This window comes from Folsomia candida, unplaced genomic scaffold (genome assembly GCF_002217175.1).
Source record: "Folsomia candida strain VU population unplaced genomic scaffold, ASM221717v1 Fcan01_Sc013, whole genome shotgun sequence".
In the NCBI taxonomy this organism is placed as follows: domain Eukaryota; kingdom Metazoa; phylum Arthropoda; class Collembola; order Entomobryomorpha; family Isotomidae; genus Folsomia; species Folsomia candida.
Window position 1 is genome coordinate 3,193,904 of NW_019091205.1, and position 24,653 is coordinate 3,218,556.

A 24,653-nucleotide genomic window follows, 5' to 3' on the forward strand; every position below is an offset into this window, starting at 1 on the left:
AAGCACCAAAGCACCCTGGAAAAATTAGCGAGTAAAAAATCGTAATCAACTTAAAAAATATGTATGGTTTATGTACGTCCATAAAAACGGTGTAAAATAAGGAATTCTACATGCAAACGAAAAAGCAACGAAAATGCAAACGAAAATGCAAACGAAATAATAATTTGTATAATTATCTCCGAGTAATTACCATCCAAATAATAACCTCTAACCCAATAAATAAAAAAATCGTCATCAATTAAGAACACACATGCATCCATAAAACGGGTATAGAACAAGGAACTAATAGTGTTCATACATACATATGTACATGTATATACCGCAATCAACAATACTTCCTGCTATTTGATCGATTTATTTTCCCCATTCTTTAGCCCATATCGAGAAGAAGAATTATGATGATAATAAAACTCAAAATCTAACTAAGCACTGTTTTATCATCGGAGTGATTGTGTTTGAGCCACTTCTTATAACCATGAGATACAAACTAATTTGAATATCCAATTATTTATGTATGTAGCCATCTCCAGATAATTATGTATCATCCAAAAAATTATCCTAAACCATTATCATCCAAGTAATAACCTGCATCCTCAATTCTCGTAAATGCCACGGCTAAACTAAATAGCCTCAACATTTACCACCAATGTGTATACTTAAAGCAACATTTCTTAAAAAAAACTTTATAAAATTCCGTACTGTCACAATGACTAAATCAATTAATTTCTCTGTAACTCTTCTCTTCTTATGTAACACAGTAAATTCAAGTTTTGTATAACCCACGGTAGCAACATACAGCATGCATTTGACATCTATCCTAACACCTGAATCCTTGTGTTGGTATCACCTCGTCTTCAATAATATTTCTACCTCGAACTTACCAACTACCCGTGACATATCCCTCACACTTACGAAACGTACCTTGTCGGATGACAACAAACAAGATACACGGTCCGTAAAACTTGATCTCATTCGAAATGAAGGTTGGCGTTGCGAAATTATCGTTCTTTTTGCCACCATAAATTCACCGAATTATTCAAAATCTCACTCAAAAAAACTAGGCTATTGGATTATAACTATGAGGAAGCATTACTTCGCGCTAAATCTGAAAACCATTTATCCAGACAATTTATACTTCCTCTTAATTCCAGTCAAGTCAAAAGGACTCTTCTCAGGGTCACGAGCATTCGTATCACCTGTCGATTTTCTTATTCAATTGCCCGTTAAATTTGCAGTTTTACTGTTTGTCAATGCCCATAAAGTGCGAATGTGTTACCAAAAAAGTGTAGTGGTTGTCCCAATACTGAACAATTTTGCCTGCACTACCTCATCCATAGATGTAGTAATGTTCACCTCATCAAACTACCCGTCACTACCGCAAAGCAATTGGATTGATAACACACATGCTCAGTACAACCAAAGATTATCAGAAATTTTAATCACAACAGCATTAACAAGGCTTAATGCGACCAGATATTCTTACGTTCACATTTTTCGCTGTCATTCCATTCATACAGGACCATGCAACTACCCGGTGTTCCGCCTCGAAAATTTTGTTATGGGAGGAAGTCATCATCAAATTGTCATAACAGACTTTCCAGGGTTCTCATTCTTTTCGTGCTACATTGCATCACACAATGTCTCATTTTTCTTTTATTTAGCACCTTTTGACGTTATCGTGTGGATCGTAACGTTTATCAGCCTTATCTTATCTTCCTCCCTCGTATCTCTGGGATTTTACGTTTGGAACAAAAAACTCTACTCTTTTACACTTTTCTTACACTTTTTCGGTTGTTTGATCGACGAGGTGAGGAAACTACCCGTCAAATTGAACACTTTTCTACCCTTGAGGTTCTTAAATATTCCATGGCTATTTGTTGGACTACTGATTAGTAATTGTTACTTGAGTATCTTTATCACCAATTTGAACTCGCCCGTTCCAGGGGAACGGGTCGATACTTGTGAAAAAATCTCGTGTCAGCAGAAACCCAATCCAATTGTGAATTACGACGCTTTAAAGCAGAGAGTTGAGTCGAGGTGGGCTACACAGGACAGCATTACAAATTTTACCATCTCGACACATTTGGTAGCATTCTGCTACACAATTTTGTCTCAATTCTCTGGTTTTGAAAATAGTCACCATATTGTATACTACAAATTTACGCGATTCTTCTTTGGCGATGTGTCCTATGAATCAGAATATTTTCCACAGCATTTGCTACGTTTGGTATATTCCATGTTGAACCCAAGGATTCGGTGGTATCCAAACAAATTACAACTTTCGAACGATGACGTCGGAGTTAATCGTCTTATCGAAGATGAAATTTTGCAATGTGACAGATCCGCTTATGGCGGACCATCCAGAGAGGTTGACACTTACTACGAATTTCTGAGGAGAAATTATCCCTCTAAAAAATGGTATCGCGTGGAGAAACCCATTTTTGAACGGCCGATCGGATTTTCTTTCAATATTGGGCGAGAATCGCGGATGGTGTGGTATTTTAGAATGTTTTTGGACTCCGGGATTTACACCCGGGTTTCTGATCAGGTTACCCTTAATGAAACATTTTTGCTGGAAAGAAAGGCCAAATTTTGGGGAGGTGAAAAATATCGTTATGCCACCTCCGTCCGAGCTGTGCAAATTGGTGACAATATTCAAACCGTTTTCATTCTTCTCTTCACCTGCTTAGCGGTCTGTCTTTGTTTAGCAGTCTTCGAATATTTGAAGTTCAATCGAGTGAATATTACGAAATGGGTGAAATCAAATTGGACAAGATTTGTGAAAACCGGTCAAACTATAAAAATCAAGAAATTACAAAAAGTGGGTAATTGAAGGGGTGGAGTATCTGTAGAGATATTTGTGGTTTGAACTACGTCCCTTAATAGTTCCCCGAAATTTGGTCTCGGTTAACCCTGATCATTACTGTACCACGATGACTTTCTGATTCACACCAATTATAAATATGATTGATAAGATTTAAGAAACATTAAGTTGCACAATGTAGTAAAGCAATCTTTCTGATTCTGAAAGAGAAACCAATTCAATAAAACCGTATTAAGTATTTTGAAATTTTTTGTTTTAAATAATTACAAGAATTTCTTGATTCCCCTCTTGTCGAACACATATTTAAATATCTCGCATTGACATTTACATATGTACTATATATACGCTTTAATTTGGTGAAATGACTCCAGCTATTTAGAATGTTACACGGATGAGAACTTTATGATAAGGGCCATATAATAGTTGAGTTACAGACAAGATTACATCTGTAAATTGCCAGAATTAAATAGAACATTTACTAAATTATTACTCATATGATCTCTATTTTCATATATACATGCATACATACGCAGACAATTTCTCCCTAAATAATATTCCCAATTGAATTAATCCATCAATCAAAATTGCTCAATGTCAGCCTTATCTCTCAAACTACTTAAATCTTTACATAACCATGTTACAATCATTGGCAATATCGATTGTCGCTTACATAATTAGCTATATCGACAGAAGCAAATTCGTACTGAAGCTTATCATTTATTACTCCTGGACAAATGACGTCTCACTCATCGGTCGATCCCGAAACGAGAAACATTGCGCAAAATGGGGGCCTCGATATTATTCTTTGTCGTACACGATGCCCTTGTCGCAGTTCTCCAATCCAAGGAGACTGAGTTAGGAGGTCCAATGAGTAGGTTACCCACGTGCAATTTATTTACTATGTCTGATCTAAATACACATGCAAAAATCTTTGCAATTATTAAGGGGTGAAAGCCCTTTATAAGATCGTTATGTCTGTCCGTCCGTCCGTCCGTCCGTCCGTCCGTCTGTCCGTAGCTCCGATAACTTTTGAACGAAAGGACATAGACACTTGAAATTTTGAACGTAAACTCCTAACGTCAATGGACAGGACGAGTTCGAAGATGGACACTGGGACATCGTCACCTGTGACGATGACGTCGTCACAGTGACGAAAAGTGACGAAAAAGTGTCACTTGTCAGTTTTGGCATGTGACACATCATTTTTAACTATTTTTCAATGTCAAATTCAATGGTGACCTCCATTTTGACCTCAGAGGTCATGTAAAGGTCATAGGACATATCTATTTCAATTTCAACTGAAATTTAACCCCGAATTCAATGGTGACCTCCATTTTGACCTCAGAGGTCATATAAAGGTCACATAAGGGTTATCAACTGTTAAATTTGACACAAATAAGACACAAAAGTCGAAAACACGTCAGAAGTGTCAATCTTAACAAATTTTCGAACAATTTGATATTCACATTGACGTATGACACTCCTTTCACCCCTTGGTTACATGCGTTGTAACGGTTTATTCACTTACAAACTTGCATAGGTAAAATTTACATCGAGTGTGACTGTACTCTAAGTGATTTAGTTAGGTGCTGTGCGAGTGTAGCTTATTAGTGAGTTAGCAGACTTTGGCCTCAGCTTTACTAGGAAAACTTTGGCAAAGTATTGCCTTTTCACTAAAAGCTCCAGCTGCACAGCGACCAGAATATAAAACATAATCATCCTTATAAATATTCACATACATATCTTTGGCAAAGACTATATATGCTATAAAACAACTTTATCTTAAATGAAAATCTAGAAATATTTTTACAATTTAAACTTTCTCAGCTACCAAGTCTTCTCGATTGAGGCCACCACTCCAGGTCAATTAGAACTCTTGCGGGATCTCTACCTCAGTGGTGACTATGACTTCTGGACCACCCCGTCCGTCCTTGGTTACACTGATGTTATGGTTGCCCCCGAACAAATCAAGGGCATCGTCACCATTTCAAACAACGCTAAAATGAAGTACATCATCAAGATTGCGGATTTCGAGACGTACATATCTACATATATACATAAGTCAAACTAGTCGTTAAACGTCGTTTGAGAAATTATTTTTCAAATATTTGTAAATTAGTTTGGTGTCGAAGGAACGCATCGCTAACCTGAAGGCTGGCAGCGGACGCATCTCTTGGGACAGATATCCACGATTTGCCGAGGTTAGTAAGGTTCCTTATTATTTTGCACCTAATTTTGGTACAACAATTGGCCAATATGGCCCCCAGGTTTCAAATCTTTCCAACTTATGAACAAGTTTTGCTACGCAAAGTCCAATAGGAAAACTATTGGATAACGTGCAATTAGTTGTGTTCAAGGTTAAATTTTAAGCGTATGAAATATATATTTCGATTTTTACAATTTTCAAATTTATTCATGCCCTGTAATTACACTACTTGCATTTGTCCAAAATTCAAATTTACAACTTACCCAAAATGTAGATTGAAACTTGGCTGAACAATCTCAACAGTCCGTACGTGACTGTTTCTCTCATCGGCCACTCCTACAACGGATTGGACCTCCATGCCGTTAAATTCTCGACTGGCGGAGCACCCAAAAAAAACTGTGCTCATAGATGCCAACATCAACGGGAGGGAATGGGTGACGGGTGCGACGGCAACCTGGATAATCAACGAACTTATCACCAACACCACCACGTACCTCGACGTCCTTCAGCAAATCGATATCCACATAATCCCAATGGTTAATCCTGACGCGTATGAAATCTCCCATACGGAGGACAGATTGTGGACCAAGACACGATCTATCAACGATGGATCTGACTGCTTGGGCTCCGATCCCAACAGGAATTTTGCCTTCATGTTTGGTACATTGAGCTAAACATTGCGAACTGAAATAATAACCTCTGCAATCTTAGTTCAGTCACCTATCTAAATTCTTACAAGAAGTTAGAAGCAGTCAAATTAGTTAATAGAAAATGCCTGGCAATTATGTGGCAATTAGGGTCGTGTACTTTTAAAAATTATATATTTTTAAATATACATGGAAACAATTGGAAAATAACTAGCACAAACCAAACTAACCAAAAACTTGAACTCTTTCATCAAGGTTTGGATGCTTCCGTGGCAGTACACTGTCGGCATCTACCCAACAGACTATGCTGACAGGTTTTCCCTACAAAATTTCTAATTATGGATTCCGTCATGTACTTAATTCGATAGGACGGAGATTCTGAAAATATTAATTTTTACAGTTAAGCCTGGGCCAGGCTGCTATCACCGCGCTACGAGCTTTGCACAACACCAGTTACCTAACCGTAAATGCGGCAGATTTTCGTGGCTGTATGTTAACTACATGGGGCTGATTTTAAGGGTTGTACGTAAATTATGTAATTGACTTGGGAGAAAATATGGTCCAGCCAACTATGTTGCACACGTTTAAACCAGCCAAGGTAGTTCTTTGCAATTTTTCGTTACGTAATTTACGCACAGCCCTTTCCCTGCAGTCACAAACATATATCATGTCAGAACAACCTTAGTTTGGTATTATCCGCGAGTCATTACTTGTCCCCGTCTCATACAAATTTTGACGGTGTACTCTTTGTGTTGCAGCCTCTATACTGACTGTTTTGTAGACACAGCTAATTTGCGTATCAGACGGGGACAAGTTACAGCGCCCGGGTAATATCTTTTACTTTATTACAGTCGGAATGGGCGGGACCAGTGATGACTGGGCCAAAAATCATGGGATCTAGTACACCACTACTGTCAGGATGCGCGGCGGGGCCTATGCCTATTTTCTCCCACCCCATCAAATTATCCCGAATGCGCAAGGTTTCCTTACGCATTTTTAACATTTTTTCCCTGGGAGCTGACCTCAGCCTTGGTGGAGGTGCAAAACGTGAAAAGTTCGGGCGTCGTATTAGCCACGATGCAGGGTTTGGCGAGATGTAAGGGTATGTATCGTCAGAATAGGAGTTGTAACCTTGTAAAATCCGTAAATTCTGTAAACTTTTACTAACAAAATTTCACAAACATTTCTACGGAAAGTTAGCTTACGGAAAGTTAGTCTGCACTTGCTCAGGTCAATAGCGTCTCTTGTATTGCGTAAAATTATTTTACGAAAGTACAGATTTTGCGAGTTAGCAAAGACTCCATACCGGATTGATTGCTAATTTCGATTTTGATTTGTTTAGGTTTAGCACAAACGGAAGTTCGACTTTGCGGAAAAGTAGGAGCAGTTTTGGTCCCGGGGGATGCCGTGAAAGCAATTCTTTTAACCTGCAGGGAGGTGAAGTTGGTTAAAATGTCGGGATTTTTGGTAAGCTTAATGAATAATTTGGTAGTCTTGATTTTGTGCTTTTGCTGATCTCTGGTTCAAATCTAGATCAAGGGGAGGGATAAATTTCAAGGATTTATTGACGCTAACCGTCTCCCGATTACTTTGTCAGAGTAAATTCATCACAAGAAAGGACCCGTTTATATGTATTAAATAACGATGTATGTACATAAGTCGTGTGGGATTTTGTAAAGGATGAAACCTCGTGGCCTTTTGGTACCATCTGTTTCAAACCTTGTTCATAATTTGTTTAAATTTAATTTGCATTATAATATGTAAGTGAACTCAATGGTGAATAAATTGTCAAGCTTGTACAATAGATAGATAAATTGTATCCATGCACGTATATATGTATAGTGGTCCTGTCCTTGCATTGATAAATAACCAACCAACAGACAGTAGCAATTTTTTAAAGGGAATTTCACAAGTGTTTGTATGTTGATACAAGTACATATGTCTGCACTGTAAAAAAAAGTTGTACTAAATTTGCCCAACCTTGAGTGAAAAAGAGGATGACACAACAGTCGAGGTAAAATTTGTCCAACATTGAGTAAAATTATGATGATGATGCACCTTGTTCGCACAACGTTGGGCAAATTTTACTCAATTTTGGACAAATTTTACCTCGACTGTTGTGTCATCCTCTTTTTTACTCAATTTTGTTTAGAGTGTGCATTATAATTTAAACATGTGCGTGTGTTGGAACGAATCAACCAGTTCTGGTAAGGATGTCTTCAGTAGGCAATCGGCTTTTATAATGTTTCACTTTTGTAACTATTGTTACAAACTTTAAATATTACTGTTGCTCAAATCAATCGCTCTATAAGATTACACCACGTATTTAAAAAAACAAACAATTGAAAGAAACAAAGTTGGCGACACAGAGTGTTGATTACTCGTTGAATTACGCTCAAGTTGAATCCAAAGTATTCCAAACCATTCATTATAATAGGAAATGTTTACCTGCCACTAGTTTTATCGGGATGTTATGAAAGTTCTTAAGGTACTCAAAACAAGTATGAAAGCAACTCAAAGACAACCAAGTTTTGTTTTGTTATGAAAGCCAAATAAAAAACGGCCCAGTTTTAATGTGACAGTCAAATAAAAACGTAAGCCGACCACTAAAAATCGCAATATTTCTCACAAACCACTGCGCCTGATGAAGCTGAAATAACAGTGACACCAAATAATCCAAATTTTACATCCTAGTTGGAAATGACTTTCTTCTAAAACAAGCAAGCGACAGAGGCTTTGCCTTAAAATCTTCCTTGGAGAATAAAATGGGATTGAAAGGTTACGCGAAAATGCAGCTTCTACGCGCATGGGTTATCCTTGACGTATTTCTGCATGCATTAGATCCTACACTTACCATTGACCCCCACAAGCTTGCTACCATCTTAGAAAATAACCACATTCAACTTATCGATTACTTCAAGGTATTTAAAAATTGTACGTTGATTGCCATTTATCCAGTTAATGCCAGTCAACCTATCCAAGCAGAAGTACCCTTTATTTTATATACATTCAACTCCAAGAATGGGGAAATAATTGAAACAAAATTTTCTTTGGTGGCAAGACGCAATCCTTCAAACCACTGTTGGGCATCTTTCGCTATCTTTCCAGAAACAGAACCTACATTGAACTTGAAAGCTGAACGCTCAGACTTAATTAAACTTTATACATCCATCCTGGCAAAATCAGTTTTGTATTTGGATCACTGCAGTTCCAAGGAGAGGTATCGCGGAGTATTTTGGCACGGTAGGTTATTTGGCAATCAGTCGGTTGGGTCTAAAAGAAGTTTTAATTATAAGTACTAGGACGGATAAAAATGTAGCAACAAATACCTCCTTAAACGACTTATTTCTACGGATGCATTACTTAAATGTGTATCACATAGAAGGGCCCAGCATAGAAAGGGACCATTCTCAGCAGTGGTACTTTATAGAATGCCTGCCAAGCGAGTGTCCCATGCAACTGGAATCCGTGGGTAGAGATGTGTCTCGGCGAAACAAATACTATTGGGGGGCTGATATAATTATAAATAATACATTGCATAGGATTGATCACTCATTCAGTACGCGAGACCATGGAGCGATCCCTCCCTGGAGAAAGTGGTATAGCCTACTCCCAAGTTTACATACCCTTCAGGGGTTCGTGAGTTACTGGGTGTTAGAAGATGTTATTCAACATAATTTTACAAAAAAATATGAACGGCGTTATGCCATTCGCCATTCCTGTAATCAAGAAACTTAGTCGTTTTAACCTTAACCGGCATAGTTTAATTTTTATTCCCCACGACGTTCGTCAGTTCAGTTATGTATCTTGCTATCAAGTAAAGCCAAAAATTACGGGAATTTTCTCCTCATTAAGTTCCCCATTCGACCATTTAACCTGGCTTTTATTGATAGTAATGGCACTGACGCTTAGTACAGTTTTGTCGAGCGTGCTGGACGAAACGGTTTCAGACGGTGCACTCCTTGCTGTTGGAATATGTCTTGAAAACTCATTGCCAGGGCGATTAGATGGAAACAAGTCTATGAAATACTTGTTTGGAATACGCTCCCTTGTCGCAATTTGTACAATTCTTGTAGGAACCGTGTTGACGAATTGGTATAAAACGTCGTTCACTATGGAAATGATTGTTCCAATCACGTACGTCTCTTCATGGAAGAACATACTCGAAGTTGATAAGATACAGATTTTGATGCCATTTGATCTTCTGTATGAGCATCAACCTACCATTACCGATGATATCCAAAGTAGATATTGGCATTTCTTTGAAACCCTGAATAGGCGAGTATTCAATTCCGGACAACTCTCATCAAGTAAGTTTGGAAAACGCCTGCTAAATGTGACCGACATATATCTCATTGAATCTAGGGGTGCAAATTATGGTAATCTAAGCTTTTTACACGAATCCCCGGTACTTCCAATCACCTATGAGGAAAAGATAAACCTACGAACGTTACAAACTTGTGGTAAAGTTGCCTTGATGGACACGAAAGACAATATTGACGCGCTTCTCCCATTCCTAAACGATAATCCGAACCGGATTAAATTTTTCCAGCGTGAGGATAACTCCTTTGCCACTACTACCCGCGGCTGGCAGATGATGCAGCCTGTTCGTAACAGCTATGCTTTGCACCGTCTCAAGGTGATGATATCTTCGGGAATTTTTGCACGATGGGATCGCTTATTTAAATTATGGAAACCCGACAAATTGTTTCATCATTACGAAAATTGGAAGCATCCTAGATTTGATGCCGTATCACAATTGGATTTCAATTCGAAGATAACGACCGCATTTTATATTTGTGGAATTTGTTTACTATTTTGTACAGTTTTACTGTTTCTTGAATTCATAGTATTTAGATTACTTAGGATAATCGACGCTATTAATACCCTGTTAACAATGGTGTAGAGTTTCATATATGCTGGTATTGATTGGGTAATAAATTCCTACCGGATTGGTAGTTGTTAGCTTCTGAGTGGTAATTCTTTCATTTCTACAAAATAACTGAACCGGAATGTTCGCTATTAACATGTGGACGAAGTTTTCCAAGTTTATATATCCGCTGGGTAAATATGTACTCATACAAAAAATCAGTTCTGGTAAGATAGTTGGAAAGATCCGGACAATTTAATCCTAATCCGTAATCCAAGCTGTTCTTCAAGAAAATCCTTAAAAATCTAATCCCAAAAATTCTAGCCCTAATCCAACAATGGGTAGAAACTAATCCTTAATCCATAATCCGGAACAAAAAAACATTTAATCACCAACAAACTCTGATGCATACTCTCCATTCGCGGACAGTTGAACTTTTACAGAAATTGAGAATTCTCAGAAACTACGCCACTGCCAGTCTACAAGTCTCCGGTTCGTATAACTTGAGGCAATTTGAGACTGGCAGTGGCGTAGTTTCTGAGAATTCTCAATTTCTGTAAAAGTTCAACTGTCCGCGAATGTTTAGTATTCACATTAATTTTCAGGGGTGGGCAAGATACTTTGGTCGTAAGATACAAGATACAAGATAAGATACTCTCTAAGACAAGATATAAGATACAAGATAAAAGATACATCTTGTTTAAGTACACAAGATACAAGATACAAGATACTTTTCTAAAAATTGAGTAGTCAAGATACAAGATACAAGATATGTATCTTAAGATACTTTTATACTAGATAAGATACTTTCTTTTTTAGCTTGGTATTCATGCCCAATTAGTCATGTTTAATCATTTAACCGAAAAAATCTAGTGAGTACAAAATTTAAAATCATTCTAGAATCATTTTACAAATTTTGTTGCCAGTGCTTATACATCGAAATAGGTCTAAATTTCGAAAAACTAGAACTCTACCTAGCATACGTATATTCTTAAGAAGCTGGTATTATTTTTACAATATTCCCTGCTTATTCAAACTAAACCCTATAAGATCTATACATTAGTTCAGCGTAGATGTAATGTGCAACGTATGTATCAGTATGTATGTACGAGTACACATGTACATATATATATATATATGTGCATATATGTACAAGTTTGTTACGAATTGGCAAAACATAAACTAAAAATTCACCAAATTCATGGTCAAATTGACTGACTTTAGTAAGAAATTGACGTAATTTGACGGAATTTTGAGAAAAAGTATCTTGTATCTTGTCAAAAGTATCTTAAGATACTTTTCTGCCATGCATATCTAGATAAGATACTTACACAAGATACTTTCGACTTTCTAAAAGATAGAAGATACAAGATACTTCTCTGATCAGGCGACGAAGATACAAGATAAAGATACTATCTTGTATCTTGTATCTTGTATCTTGTATCTTGACCAAGTATCTTGCCCACCCCTGTTAATTTTGAGGAGGAAGGCAAGGAATGGATTTGTTATCAGGCGTATTGCAAAGTAAAAATCTCTGTGGGACGGAAAATTTCCCACTTTTTAATGATTCTCAGAACATGCTGAAAGAGGCCAAAGTTTGTATTTCTCTGTCTCACAGTGATTTTTACTGTGCACTAGTTACACTCGCTCGATAAATGAGGAGAGATAAGCCTCATCTCATCGACATAGATTCTTTACTATAAAGAATCGTCTCATCATTGTCTCACATTTCCCTTAAAACATGCGGCGAGTCCAATTTGTCCACGACGACGAATGTTTACTCGCCACATGTTCATAGCGACGGGACACGAACTTTTAATTTCTGAAGAGCTGAATTAAGAAATTTATATAATTTCAACACCAAGTAAAAATTGCTGAAAGGTGAGAAGAATTTATCAAACCAGGTGCTTTAAAAAGTTGCCACAATTTAATTACTACACATATGTTAAACAAGCTCAACTTTTTTTTGGTTGAACTTCAAAATTCAAAGACAATCTTCATAAGGATAATGAAAAACATTAATTTGTTCCCAAATTTTGCAGGGTGACGCAATGCAGGCTGAGAAGAGTGCCTTATCCACCCAAGAAATGGACGAAATGGATGTCGCCCCCAGTGCTCTGATGAATCCACTGGTAAATAAATAAATCCTAGTTAAATATTTATTACTAAATGAACTACATACTTAATTAATATCGCCATCTCCCGCAGTTACTGAACGTGATCTTCTCTTATTTGGACGCCCCCACCCTGAAGAAATCTGTCCGACCCGTCTGTACCCTGTGGGCCGACCTTGGCGCCCCCTTTCTCGGGGGTAAGACCACAGTGACGTTCTCGGAAGACGCACAATGCGGCATGTCAACCTCAGAAATTATCGGACTGGCCAAGTTTCACCCAAAATTGGCCAAGAAGGTCAAACTTGCGGCATCCACGTGCCCCTGTGATTGGTCCGAAGACTTACCGGAAAACTTTGTCAAAACCCTGCCCAAGTTTGCACGCCACGTGGAGGAATTTGAGGTGGGTTTGTTTATACTTCTAACTTACGCCAGTATTATTATTTTTTAACTATGGCGCAAGTTGCATGTCAAGGAATAGTGAATAATTTATAATATCTTTTTCAGGTCAAGATTAACTCTTCATTTTTACCCGGTCTGCACAAAGTTTGGCAAGCACGTCGTTACCGTTTCCAGAACTTGACGAAAATTTCCATCATCATTTGCGCCTCGTATGACGAAAATGAATTCACTATTGTGACGGAGACGTATCCAAAGATGGAAAACGTTAAGGAGATCTCGTTTACGATGGCGGACCAGTACCTCCCCGACCAGGACGATATGGCAGCCTCCATTTGTCAAAAACTGCTCAATGCTGCCCCCAACGTGGCGGAGGTGGAGTTGAAGGCGAGTTTCTACCTGGATTTTAGCTCCTCCAAGAAACTGGCCAAGTTTTCGTACACATTCGTGAAATTCTTGGATGTTGAGACAGATGAGCCCGTCAGTTTTATGGATATGGATCGAGTGACGGAAATGTTGGCGACTTGTTGTGGGGAATCTTTGGCTGAATTAAAGCTCTCCCATGTGGCAGAGCTTAATGGCGACGAGGAAGACGACGACGGCGACATACCAGAGGTAGGGCGAAAATACTTATAGGTTAGATGGATTAGACTTTTAGAAAACCCGGATTTTGTTTATGACAAAAAAAACAGAAAGAAGGGAGAAAGAAAAATGATTTATTTATTTTTAGTGGGTTTTGGAGAGCTTCGCTATGGGGATATCACACCCACATCACCCACATCATCCCACACACTCACACCCCCATAAGGCCCTCTTCCTCTTAATTCTAAATTAAGTAAACGTTACCAAATCCAGAGGAAAGTTTGCTCTTGATTTTGTGTAGTTTATTTCGAAGTGCATTTATGTACTGTTCAAATTATTTTTAAAGTGAGGGATCATTTAGTATTGTTTTGACACTTTTCGCTTCGTTTACACGGGAAAACATAGCTTGTAATACTTCAGAAAAACAACATAGGAATTTAAGAAAAAAACAGGATGTGAAAATCGGGTTCTTTAATTTTAACTGGTTTAGGAAAATTTAAATTACAGTATCCAAACTAACTAAATTCCAATCGAGTCGAATCTAACCTAAATATTATTAGGGTTTATAATTTTTCGACAAGCCCTTTTTCTTAGTGGGCAAATACCTAATTACTTTTACAAATCAGTCAATCTTTGCAAGATTAAGGGTTCCTTATAATTTATCATCTTTATTGCAGATCTTATCGCTCCCATCGCTCCCAAGCTTGACCCGATTGTCCCTCTCTGCCATGGAAGCTTACCGCTTAGGTGACTGCCTGCAGGAGACGAACCTCCCAAATCTGACCCACGTCACTCTCGTCCCCTCCAACAAACAGTATATCACGTTATCCGACATATTTGAACACTTCCGCCAACCTCACGTCGGAGTCACGTCGCTCGATCTATCCGCCATGTATGACGGGGATGAGGACAAGGTCACCACGGCGGCCGAGATCGTCCGACTTTTCCCCGCCGTGGCGAAATTCCAGTTACAGCTGACCAACCTGCAGAGTGAGGACGACGATGACGACGACGACATGGATTCCGGCGTGACGGACACCCTGCGAAACTTTGCCCCTTGGGAGGTGACCTCGGCTTTGGTGGAGATGAAGAATTTGGAAAGTTCGGGAGATGTGTTGGCCACGATGAAGGGTTTGATGGGATGGAAGGGTATGAATTGTGGTTTGAATTTTGAATATTCGGAGAGAATTCACGCAGTCCTTGGAAACATTGTAAAATCTGTGAAGTGAATTCTGTAAATTTACAAGCTTTTGCAAAGTTTTACAAATATTTCTGAGGTAAATTAGCTTTGTACTCAGCTCCAGGGCGTCTGTTTTCTTTTTAAAAAATGTGTAAAGTAAAATTATTGTACTAAACGCACGTATTTTACCAGTTACAAATTCCTGGATGAATTGCCTTTCTACTTGATTGCTAATTTTAAGTTTGTAAACTTGTTTAGGTTTAGCACATACCGAGGTTCGACTTTGCGCTGCAGCTGGGACAATTTTTATTCCGGGGGATGCCGTAAAAGCGGTTCTTTTGGCCTGTAAGGAGGTGAAATTGGTGCAAATGTCGGGATTTGTGGTAAGATTGATAAATAATTTGGCGTGGGTTCGATTCGAGGTGCAAGCGTTGAACCGCGTTTGCGGGGGGCGATACCCCTTTTTGTAGGGTCCTTTTTTTACTGGGCGTGGGAATTTGAATTTTCCAGGACTTTGTCCCCGTTTTTCAGTAAAACAATAGAAATCGAACACAGTTGGAGACTTAATTTTGCGTTTTTTTCTTTTTCAAATCTAGATCAAGGGGAAGGATAAATTTCAAGGATTTATTGAAGCTAACCGTCTCCCGATTACTTTGTCAGAGTAAATTCATCACAACGAAGGACTTGTTTTATGTATTAATTAACGATATAAGTTTTATGTATAGATTTTTGTTAAATATGTGAAATCCCTTGGTATTTTGGGGCCTAAAAAGTTTACCATCTGCAGAACCTTGTTTATAATTTGTTAAAATTGTTTTGTATTATAATAAATATGTAAAAGAACAATGGAAAATAAATTGTTTGTCCATCGAAATTGAACCGATTGATTAAGTTTTTAGCATAAGCATAAGCGTACTATTATTGACAGTTTGGACGCAATACACTCCTTAACCTATTAAAGACCTGTCATATTAAAATTAACATTAAAATTAAGGTATGTGCATTAAAATTAGACCCACTTTGTTTAATCTTTAGTATTAATCATACATCGTAATTAAATAGTTATTAATTAACCTATTGATATAAAATTCACAAATACTTTAAGTAACGCATAAATTGACCATCACATTTACAGACATACATACTTACTGCTCATGAATCACGACTCGTGATTTTACATTAATTTAAATTGCTCTTAATGCTCAACTTCACGACCCTTCACTTTCTCTCTCATCCCTTCGATTACCTTATTAATAACAAACGCATTTAAATATTTCTTTACACACGTTTGCTTAATGTTTATTATTAAATCATGTATCATAATTACTTACTTATTAAGTGAAAAATAAAAATTGACCATCACATCACATCAGTGACAATCATTGCAGCATCATTAATTTAAATCGGTTCTTTCTTAATGCCCGAGGGATTAACCATCTTATGATAGACGACGAGTCGTCTCTCCCCATCGACAATTCTAACGCCATGAGCATAATAATTGGATGCCTTGAGCTGGGCGATGTACTCGTCCGGCGTAAAATCCACACTCAGCAGAGTTTCCGTACAGTCGGCCGGAGTTTGAGCGACTTCCGAAATCGGGTCATCATCATCCACAGGATTTGATTTCGTCGCTTGATCCGGAAGTAATTTTCTGGCTGACCAAGCGGCATCACTGGGTGGAAACAAGGTCGGATTTTGTCGGATGTACTCACCCGGATTTGTGAGGAAGAGACGAAAATAATAATCCGATTTATTCTTGGGGGCATTGGCAGCAAGATTGTTCGATGGTTGCTGGACACCATCTGAAGGAGGTGATTTCGATGTCGACGCCGTTTCAATGTTTCCCGGCTGGATTGATTTGTCCGCATCACTCTTTGGAGTAGATTCTTTTCCGGGGGCAACGTTTTCTTGAGAATCGACACAACAGCAAAGATTTGATGATGAGGATGGTTGCATAATCGCCTTTGGAGTAAGCTCTTTGTCCAATTGCTGGCTAATTTTTTGGTGTCGCAATTTCTTCCTCAAGAAAGACGTGTCTTCCTCCACGTTGTCGTCATAAAGTGACATCTCTTCAAAAAGCTGTCCCATTCCTGCCTCCAGAGCCGGCACCTTGTCCAAATCCACCGGACTATAAGCTCTCCTCAAAATTCTCTGGTGTAAATGGAACTCTGCCGACGGGAGATGACATTGTCGCACTTTCCTCCACAAATGGGCGACCATGTCATGTTCTTCAAGAAAAAGGGATGGATCACAAAAATTATCGGAAGTACAATTTCATAATTTTGAAATACAAGAAATAATAAACTTGCTTTTTACCTTTTCCTTATCGTGGGAGACGGCTCGTTTAAATAAGTGCCCTAATTTGTGGTCGAGCACGTGGGGGGATCAATCGGTCCATTTTTCATCGCCTCTGCCTCCGCCGTGCCGACATAGACCCAGATGAAAGCCAGCGCCTCCGCCGTACTGAACGGCTTTTCTTTACCCCCTCGGACAAGTTCGCCTATAATCGAGCCCATATACCGTCCCTTTTTGTCGTCAAAGATTGCCCTTGTCGCTGCCGTGACCATGGCGTCAATTCGGGGGGCGACATCGACCGGTTGGAGAACACGGGAAGCGAAAACAGTTCGAAAATCTTGCCGCAAATTTATAAAGGTTTGAAAGTTGGCTCGATTTGCTTCCTTCTCCGACTTTTGGGTAGCTTCCGGTTCGTTCAATTCGTTTCACGTCTTGTGCGGAACCTTGCTGCATTTTCCCCTAAAAATTAAAGTAATGAAGAAATTCCTATTAAAAATTAAATTAGAATGTCTAATAAATAAATCAATTTTTTCAAGCGAATTTCTGTATTTTTTTTAAACCTTTATTTGATTTGAGGAATCTCAAGTATTTCGGAATTTACTCTCCGAGTCGAAAGGTCTTACCTAGAAAAATGGGGAGAATATTGCTTCTTTAATTAATTAAATTTAATTAATGCACAATTAAAATTTAAAATGATTTGAAGGATAAACTTTATATTGTAAGATTTACTTTCAAGTTTCAAGAAAGTTTAAAAATATTCAACGCGACTAGATTTGCAAACTTTACACTCGGGTAGTTAGCATTCGTGAATATTGGATAACCCCCTGTAATGTAACATTACATTACTTATCATTTGATAAGTTAGTATTAAATATTAAAAGAAATAAAATACCCGGCACAGATATATTAATTTAATTTAACCGAAGTCAGGTAAGCAATTTTATATTTTATCCCGTACAAAATAAGTTTTCTCACCTTTTTTAATGAATAGATAAGTGGGAACCTAGTTTGTGATGAATAATCAGCGTATTAAATTCAAACATGGAAACATTTATTTAACACGGAGACGAAAAATATGACGAAATATGAAAATTAGTGTGAAGTTGGCCTCTCCTTTTTATTTTTTTTATTTTGGCCGAAGTTAGCCGGCTAAGCCGAATTTATCCGAAAACTTGGCCTCCCCGCCCATAACTCCCGCCTCTGTGGGGGCAACGTGAGATTCCCTCCCACAGCTCCAGAACTGTTGCAATTCAAACATATGGCCTTCCCGCCTCATTTTAAGGGGCAACTTGAGACTCTGGTTCATTTGGCTATTATCTAGTACATTAAGTATTATGAATACGTAATCAATACTTTGAAGGTTCTAGAACACGATACTCAACTTGTGAATCCAGGATGAAACCTTTATATGCACATACATGCACACGTGCATACACTAATTTAATATTTAATTTAATTTAATTAAATTACTAATTTAATTTAATTACAATAATCCGCGTTAAGTTGGGCATATGCAAATATAATATATACAAAATTCACGATTTTCGGAATTTATTTTCTCTAAAAGGGCGTCTAGGTTTTGGACCGGACCGGCCGTATTTTGAAGCCAGACCAGTTCTCTACAAAACGTATATAGTGGCTGGTCATGCACCTCTAAGATAAACGCGAAATACCCGGGTAGCATGACCAGCCACTATATACGTTTTGTAGAGAACTGGTCTGGCTTCAAAATACGGCCGGTCCGGTCAAAAACCTAGGCGCCGTTTTCGAGAAAATAAATTCCGAAAATCGGGGAATTTAGATACATCATATGCATATATACCCAAATTTACCCGGGTATTTGGCGGTTATCTTCGTGGTGCATGACCAGCCACTATATACGTTTGATAGAGTACTGTCTCAGCTTCAAAATAGGCCCTGGCCGGTCAAAAAGCTAGACGCCGTTTTTGAGAAAATAAATTCCGAAAATCGGGGAATTTTAATATCCCATATGTATATATACCCAAATTTACCCGGGTATTTGGCGGTTATCTTCGTGGTGCATGACCAGCCACTATATACGTTTGATAGAGTACTGTCTCAGCTTCAAAATAAGCCCTATCCGGCCAAAAAGCTAGACGCCGTTTTCGAGAAAATAAATTCCGAAAATCGGGGAATTTAGATACATCATATGCATATATACCCAAATTTACCCGGGTATTTCGCGGTTATCTTAGAGGTGCATGACCAGCCACTATATACGTTTTGTAGAGAACTGGTCTGGCTTCAAAATACGGCCGGTCCGGTCAAAAACCTAGGCGCGGTTTTCGAGAAATAAATTCCGAAAATTCGGAAATTTTAATATGTCAAATGCCTATTTACCCAGTTTTACCCGGGTATTTCGCGGTTATCTTAGAGGTGCATGACCAGCCACTATATACGTTTTGTAGAGAACTGGTCTGGCTTCAAAATACGGCCGGTCCGGTCAAAAACCTAGGCGCGGTTTTCGAGAAATAAATTCCGAAAATTCGGAAATTTTAATATGTCAAATGCCTATTTACCCAATATTACCCGGGTATTTCGTGGTTATCTTAGAGGTGCATGACCAGCCGCCATATAGGTTTTGTAGAGCAATGTTCCAGCTTCAAAATAAGCCCTCTCCGGTCCAAAACCTAGACGCCCTTTTAGAGAAAATAAATTCCGAAAATCGTGAATTTTGTATATATTATATTTGCATATGCCCAACTTAACGCGGATTATTGTAATTAAATTAAATTAGTAATTTAATTAAATTAAATTAAATATTAAATTAGTGTATGCACGTGTGCATGTATGTGCATATAAAGGTTTCATCCTGGATTCACAAGTTGAGTATCGTGTTCTAGAACCTTCAAAGTATTGATTACGTATTCATAATACTTAATGTACTAGATAATAGCCAAATGAACCAGAGTCTCAAGTTGCCCCTTAAAATGAGGCGGGAAGGCCATATGTTTGAATTGCAACAGTTCTGGAGCTGTGGGAGGGAATCTCACGTTGCCCCCACAGAGGCGGGAGTTATGGGCGGGGAGGCCAAGTTTTCGGATAAATTCGGCTTAGCCGGCTAACTTCGGCCAAAATAAAAAAAATAAAAAGGAGAGGCCAACTTCACACTAATAATATGAAATTCCACCGGCTGATTTGTGATGCGTTCCATACTCGCGGCTGTTCGTTCACGTCTCAACTTTTGTCCAAATCAGAAAATTCATTGAATTTATTTCGGAGACAAAATTTCTATAACTATTTATGGAAGTCTACGAATTTTTCCCATTGTAGCTTGACACTTAAACCACCTGTACATAATTACACTAGGGAGGAAAAGTTCAGTTGGTTTTATTAATATTTATGAATCATAAATTATGATTTCGAAAATCTGTGCTGCTTACAAATGTGGCGTTGTGTATGAATTTAGCATGAATTTGAAAATTCAATTTTCCCATGCAAATAAAAAGTATGAAAAATAATTAAAACACTGTATGACTTATAATCTGCGGTTAATTTCATTATCTATTTAATTAATTACGCAACACTGACGAGGGAAATATGTATTTGTAACAACTAAACTATTATCAATACGCCCATACTTTTATAATCAATCATGATATAAATGCTAATTAAAAAATTAACCAAAGTATTAATTTAATAGTTAATCTCATGGACTACAGTTTTAAATACGGCGATTGACTCTAACCCCACTAGGAAAAAATCACACCTAAAGTGGGTGTGGTTCGTCGAACTTTTTATGAGCAGTTCTTCGACCCCTCAGAGCTCGGATAATGCAAAAGTGCTCCTAGGATTTTGAGCGATAATTTGGACGGATTTCCCATTGTGCATTACAACAAAGACTAGACTAGATCAGGTCTCACGCTTCCACTAAAAAAGTGAGGGGAGTTCAATTTATTAACGTCGAATGTTCACAACGACGAGACACGAACTTTTAATTTCTGAGAAACCAAACTAAGAAATTTAAATAATTTTAATATAATAGCTTTCCCCTAATAACTAACTTAGACTATTTGTAAAGTCTAGATTAGTAAAAGGTGAGGTAATTTTTTTATCAAATCAAGTCACTTTTATAGTGACGAAGTTCACCCTTTTTAATTTATCAATCATAAATAATTTGTCATTAAATCAAGCCTCGATTTTAATTAATTTCGTGAGTATATATGAAAATTACTTAATTTCGAATATTTCAAAATATTAAAACGTCTTGAAATGAAAATTCATTAAAAATTTTTTCAAAGGTCTGGGCCGGAGTTCAAGTTTATTTACAACGAGTCATAGAAACTTAGTAAGCTCTGACCAAAAATTATAACTTACTTGTCAAATCCATTGGTATATTCTTGTATGTATGTATTTATGAAAGATTCTTAGTCCAATGGTAATTTAGGGGTGAGTGAGACGCGCAGAGGGAGAGTATGAAAATGAGCGTCATGTGTGATTGTCTTTGTGTTTGTCCGAGAATTTAGTCGGTCGACATTGACAATTATTTTAATTGTTAAAGTATTATTAATTCCAAATTGATATCTAAATAAAGTTAATTGTCAGTTAAGCTTCAGTACAGCTAGAGTGACTTTATTTTAGAGGAATTGATATACTAAAGTCATCATCTTTATAGTTCTTGCCCGACACAGTCAAAATCGGTGATCGCTAATTAACGGGTAGTTAGTTAGGTCGTGATCCCAGTGGAAATCTCGAGCAGATCCCACATTACTGGTTTCTTGCGTTCAATATTTCAAAATCTATATATATCTAAATAAAATTAACTTGCATATGTAAATTGACATATATGTTAACATGTACATACATCTAATTAATAAATACCATTGTTTTATTTCTATCCCTGATTGCTTTAATACTATTTTAGCCGAGTAGATCAGATCGCTTTTGACCAAGGACATATGTACATAACACAACAATATCATATCTGATTGGTATTTTAAAACAATTGAGAATTTAAAGTTGAAAACCAGAAGCCTGAAGTATATGTATTTACAATACAAATAAAAGTACACAAAATCTACCACAAATCCAGGAAGAAGCTATTCCTACACAGATTTGTATATGACTTTACCACATTTTTAAATGTATGATGTCGGCCCTGTCGGCGTGCCACTTTATCGGTCCCAAAAATGATATATTTTCACATACGTAACATGAGCGGACCTTAACTTTTTGTCTAGTTAAATTTTTGAATTTTGTAGCAGAGTGTAGATTTTTGCTGATCAGACCCCGAATTTGGAGAGGTCAACCGGGACAAATCCTAGGACGTCAAGTGTATTGAGCCCTTAAGGATTTCTAATTAGTTTTCAAAAAATTAGCTCCGCCCTACACGACGACAAAATGTTTAGCAATAATTTATCCACTAAAATAAAATGCAAAATACATAGAGTTTTAAAAGCAATTAAGGTTAAATATTACTGGTTAGTCATTTTGACAGACTTAAACCCGCATGGCTTGGGTATTTACTGAAAAAAATTTAATTTTCTTTCAACAAATTGCCTAATGGTAAAACTGGTATGAATGCCTTAAAATTGTGATAGGTGTCAAAGTACAAAGTGTTGGTTATGTATAATTGATCCAAAAGTTGAATGTCCGTGTTTACCATGTACGAAGACACTCTTGGGATTGCAAAAAAAGTATAAAAAAATATTTTAATAAATCGTACTTGGCATCATCATAAGCTACAAAATAACCTCCGGATCTCAAACTTGATCTGGTCAACGGAAGAGAGAAAATGACTTAATACATACCGGAAACTTTACAAAGAATAAAATATTGCAACAATATTTGACGACGAGAAGCTGGTCAATTTGCTTGTTTCCAGTTGAAATTTTTTTCGAGACCTCGAAATAACTATTCCTACACGGAGCGCTTCAAATCAGAAGTGATTTTGGAAAAATTTCCCAGACAAGCAACGTTTACGATTTTTAGAAATAAAAACCGCATTCTTTTGCGAAAGAGATGCAGATCAAACAAAAATCGTCCAAAATATTCACCACTGGACTCTAGACGATGAAGGCTTGATGAAAAAAAAATTGACGTTAATCTGGAAAATTAAAGGCCCTAAGTATGAAATCAAGAAGTTTTGTCGACTTTTTTTCGGCAAGTATGTCCCCACGGTCAAAATCATCTTCCGCGGCCACTGTGTATGAATACATAATGCGTATTGTGAGAGGAAGTTTAATCGAGCCATCTACCTACTTATGTACATGTGCATAGTCCCCACGTGGGTATTTTTATCCAGGAATTTGTCAAGTTGTCACTCGCTGCTATTGTTATAAAATACAACCTTTTCACACCTCAAGAAGTCAATGCATAGTTACTTTACGTGTCACTTATTCCTAAGCAACACCTGCGTAAGGAATGACTAAACATACATAACACACGGTAAGTAACGATATTTAACCATGTACATGTCTGTACATATATGTATGTATGATAAATACATGAACACCCAGATAACATTTAGATTTTTCGAGCTAAATCGCTGAAAATTCTCCATAATTCTGCGCGAAATATCAGCCGAATCGATGGAGAATCGCTAGCGAATTCTTAGTGAAGACGAAATTCGCATCGAAAAATCTAAATGTTATCTGGGTAACTAAACAGTACACAATTGTTATAACATCTATGTATGTACATTACAATCATTATAAATTCTATTAGTTAAAAAAATCCTTTTAAAGCGTATAACTTGTTGTCACTACTGTGTAACTATACTAATTTTTTCTTGTAGCTGCACAATTTAATTTATTTAAGTGCGTTGATTCTTTTTTAATATCAATCGACAAACCAAGCAACTCCCGTATCCACATGGATCTGCAGCCAGGCAAGAAACGGGAATGTGTAAAGTGTTCAAAACCGTTTAAAAGCAATACAGACTTGACCAGGCACATGGTCACCCACGATCCCGTTAGCCCGGTCAAATGCGAGGTGAGGGTGTAAATTTGCAAACGTGAAGCTACTATCCTCTTACTTAGGCTTGTCACCTCATTTGCATAAATCTTGCTATTCATATTTTCGGCGATACGGCTTTCCATGTTGAATAAACTCTGTCTCTTGAGAATGTGCCAAAATCTGCAAATGAGGTTACCGGCTATAAAAATTCGGCAGTACATAGTCCACATTTTTCCACATTCGTATACATATTCTAGGTTTGCCGTAAAATTTACAAAAATCGACCCAGCTTAAGTTTTCACATGAGGACTGTTCACTCCAACCGGGAGCGCCCAAGATGTGACACTTGTCACCGCGTGTTTGCCACTTTGAGCAAATTACAGCGACATAATACTGCCGTCCACAGCACGATTGAAAGGCCCCGTTTTCCATGCACGTATCCCGGATGTGAGAAAACCTACCTGACCAAACATCACATTGCCCAACACGTGGATAAAGAACATGCCGAGAATCCGGTCCGATTTCCGTGCACTCTTTGCGGAAAGGCACACTTCAAAACGAGGACTCATCTTGAGGGTCACATTCTCACCCATACGACGGAGAAACCGTACAATTGCACAT

General features: G+C 37.7%; 3 protein-coding genes and 1 long non-coding RNA gene across 6 annotated transcripts; 2 read left to right on the top strand and 2 right to left on the bottom strand.

The window, feature by feature from the left end:
* Nucleotides 1-4,321: 4,321 nt before the first annotated feature.
* LOC118437296 lies at nt 4,322-5,437 on the bottom strand. The gene is made up of 3 exons (XR_004836004.1): nt 5,294-5,437; nt 4,972-5,148; nt 4,322-4,869 (listed from the first exon to the last, which is right to left on the bottom strand). It is a non-coding gene; the product is annotated as an uncharacterized LOC118437296 (long non-coding RNA).
* On the top strand, nt 4,756-7,362 carry LOC118437295. 2 transcript variants are annotated; one of them, XR_004836003.1, is made up of 5 exons: nt 4,756-4,861; nt 4,944-5,025; nt 5,305-6,779; nt 7,020-7,144; nt 7,211-7,362. XR_004836003.1 is itself a non-coding variant. In XM_035856230.1 (3 exons), exons 1-3 carry the CDS (start codon nt 4,773-4,775, stop codon nt 5,569-5,571), a joined length of 438 nt encoding a protein of 145 aa, XP_035712123.1. In that variant the 5' UTR covers nt 4,762-4,772; the 3' UTR covers nt 5,572-6,190. The 2 variants fall into 2 exon arrangements, 1 of the variants encoding a protein (XP_035712123.1); XM_035856230.1 differs by lacking the exons at nt 7,020-7,144; nt 7,211-7,362 and having other exon boundaries at nt 4,762-4,861; nt 5,305-6,190.
* A 4,820-nt stretch (nt 7,363-12,182) lies between these two features.
* LOC110855696 lies at nt 12,183-15,698 on the top strand. Of its 2 annotated transcripts, none has more exons than XM_035856405.1 (7): nt 12,183-12,428; nt 12,590-12,679; nt 12,756-13,061; nt 13,235-13,672; nt 14,317-14,788; nt 15,078-15,202; nt 15,416-15,698. In XM_035856405.1, exons 2-7 carry the CDS (start codon nt 12,599-12,601, stop codon nt 15,482-15,484), a joined length of 1,491 nt encoding a protein of 496 aa, XP_035712298.1. In that variant the 5' UTR covers nt 12,183-12,428; nt 12,590-12,598; the 3' UTR covers nt 15,485-15,698. The 2 variants fall into 2 exon arrangements, with proteins under 2 accessions (XP_035712298.1, XP_021959798.1); XM_022104106.2 differs by having other exon boundaries at nt 12,185-12,428; nt 13,166-13,672.
* A 310-nt stretch (nt 15,699-16,008) lies between these two features.
* On the bottom strand, nt 16,009-18,198 carry LOC118437419. The gene is made up of 4 exons (XM_035856406.1): nt 18,090-18,198; nt 17,675-17,737; nt 17,136-17,573; nt 16,009-17,047 (listed from the first exon to the last, which is right to left on the bottom strand). Exon 4 carries the CDS (start codon nt 17,037-17,039, stop codon nt 16,218-16,220), a length of 822 nt encoding a protein of 273 aa, XP_035712299.1. The 5' UTR covers nt 17,040-17,047; nt 17,136-17,573; nt 17,675-17,737; nt 18,090-18,198; the 3' UTR covers nt 16,009-16,217.
* Between the last annotated feature and the right edge of the window lie 6,455 nt (nt 18,199-24,653).

Coding starts and splice junctions, on each gene's coding strand:
- LOC110855696 (XM_022104106.2), top strand. CDS start 12,599: ATGCAGGCTGAGAAGAGTGCCTTATCCACCCAAGAAATGGACGAAATG. Junction 13,673..14,316: donor ACGACGGCGACATACCAGAG/GTAGGGCGAAAA, acceptor TCTTTATTGCAG/ATCTTATCGCTCCCATCGCT. Junction 15,203..15,415: donor TGCAAATGTCGGGATTTGTG/GTAAGATTGATA, acceptor TTTCAAATCTAG/ATCAAGGGGAAGGATAAATT.
- LOC118437419 (XM_035856406.1), bottom strand. CDS start 17,039: ATGGTCGCCCATTTGTGGAGGAAAGTGCGACAATGTCATCTCCCGTCG.
- LOC118437295 (XM_035856230.1), top strand. CDS start 4,773: ATGGTTGCCCCCGAACAAATCAAGGGCATCGTCACCATTTCAAACAAC. Junction 4,862..4,943: donor AAGATTGCGGATTTCGAGAC/GTACATATCTAC, acceptor TTTGTAAATTAG/TTTGGTGTCGAAGGAACGCA. Junction 5,026..5,304: donor GATATCCACGATTTGCCGAG/GTTAGTAAGGTT, acceptor CCCAAAATGTAG/ATTGAAACTTGGCTGAACAA.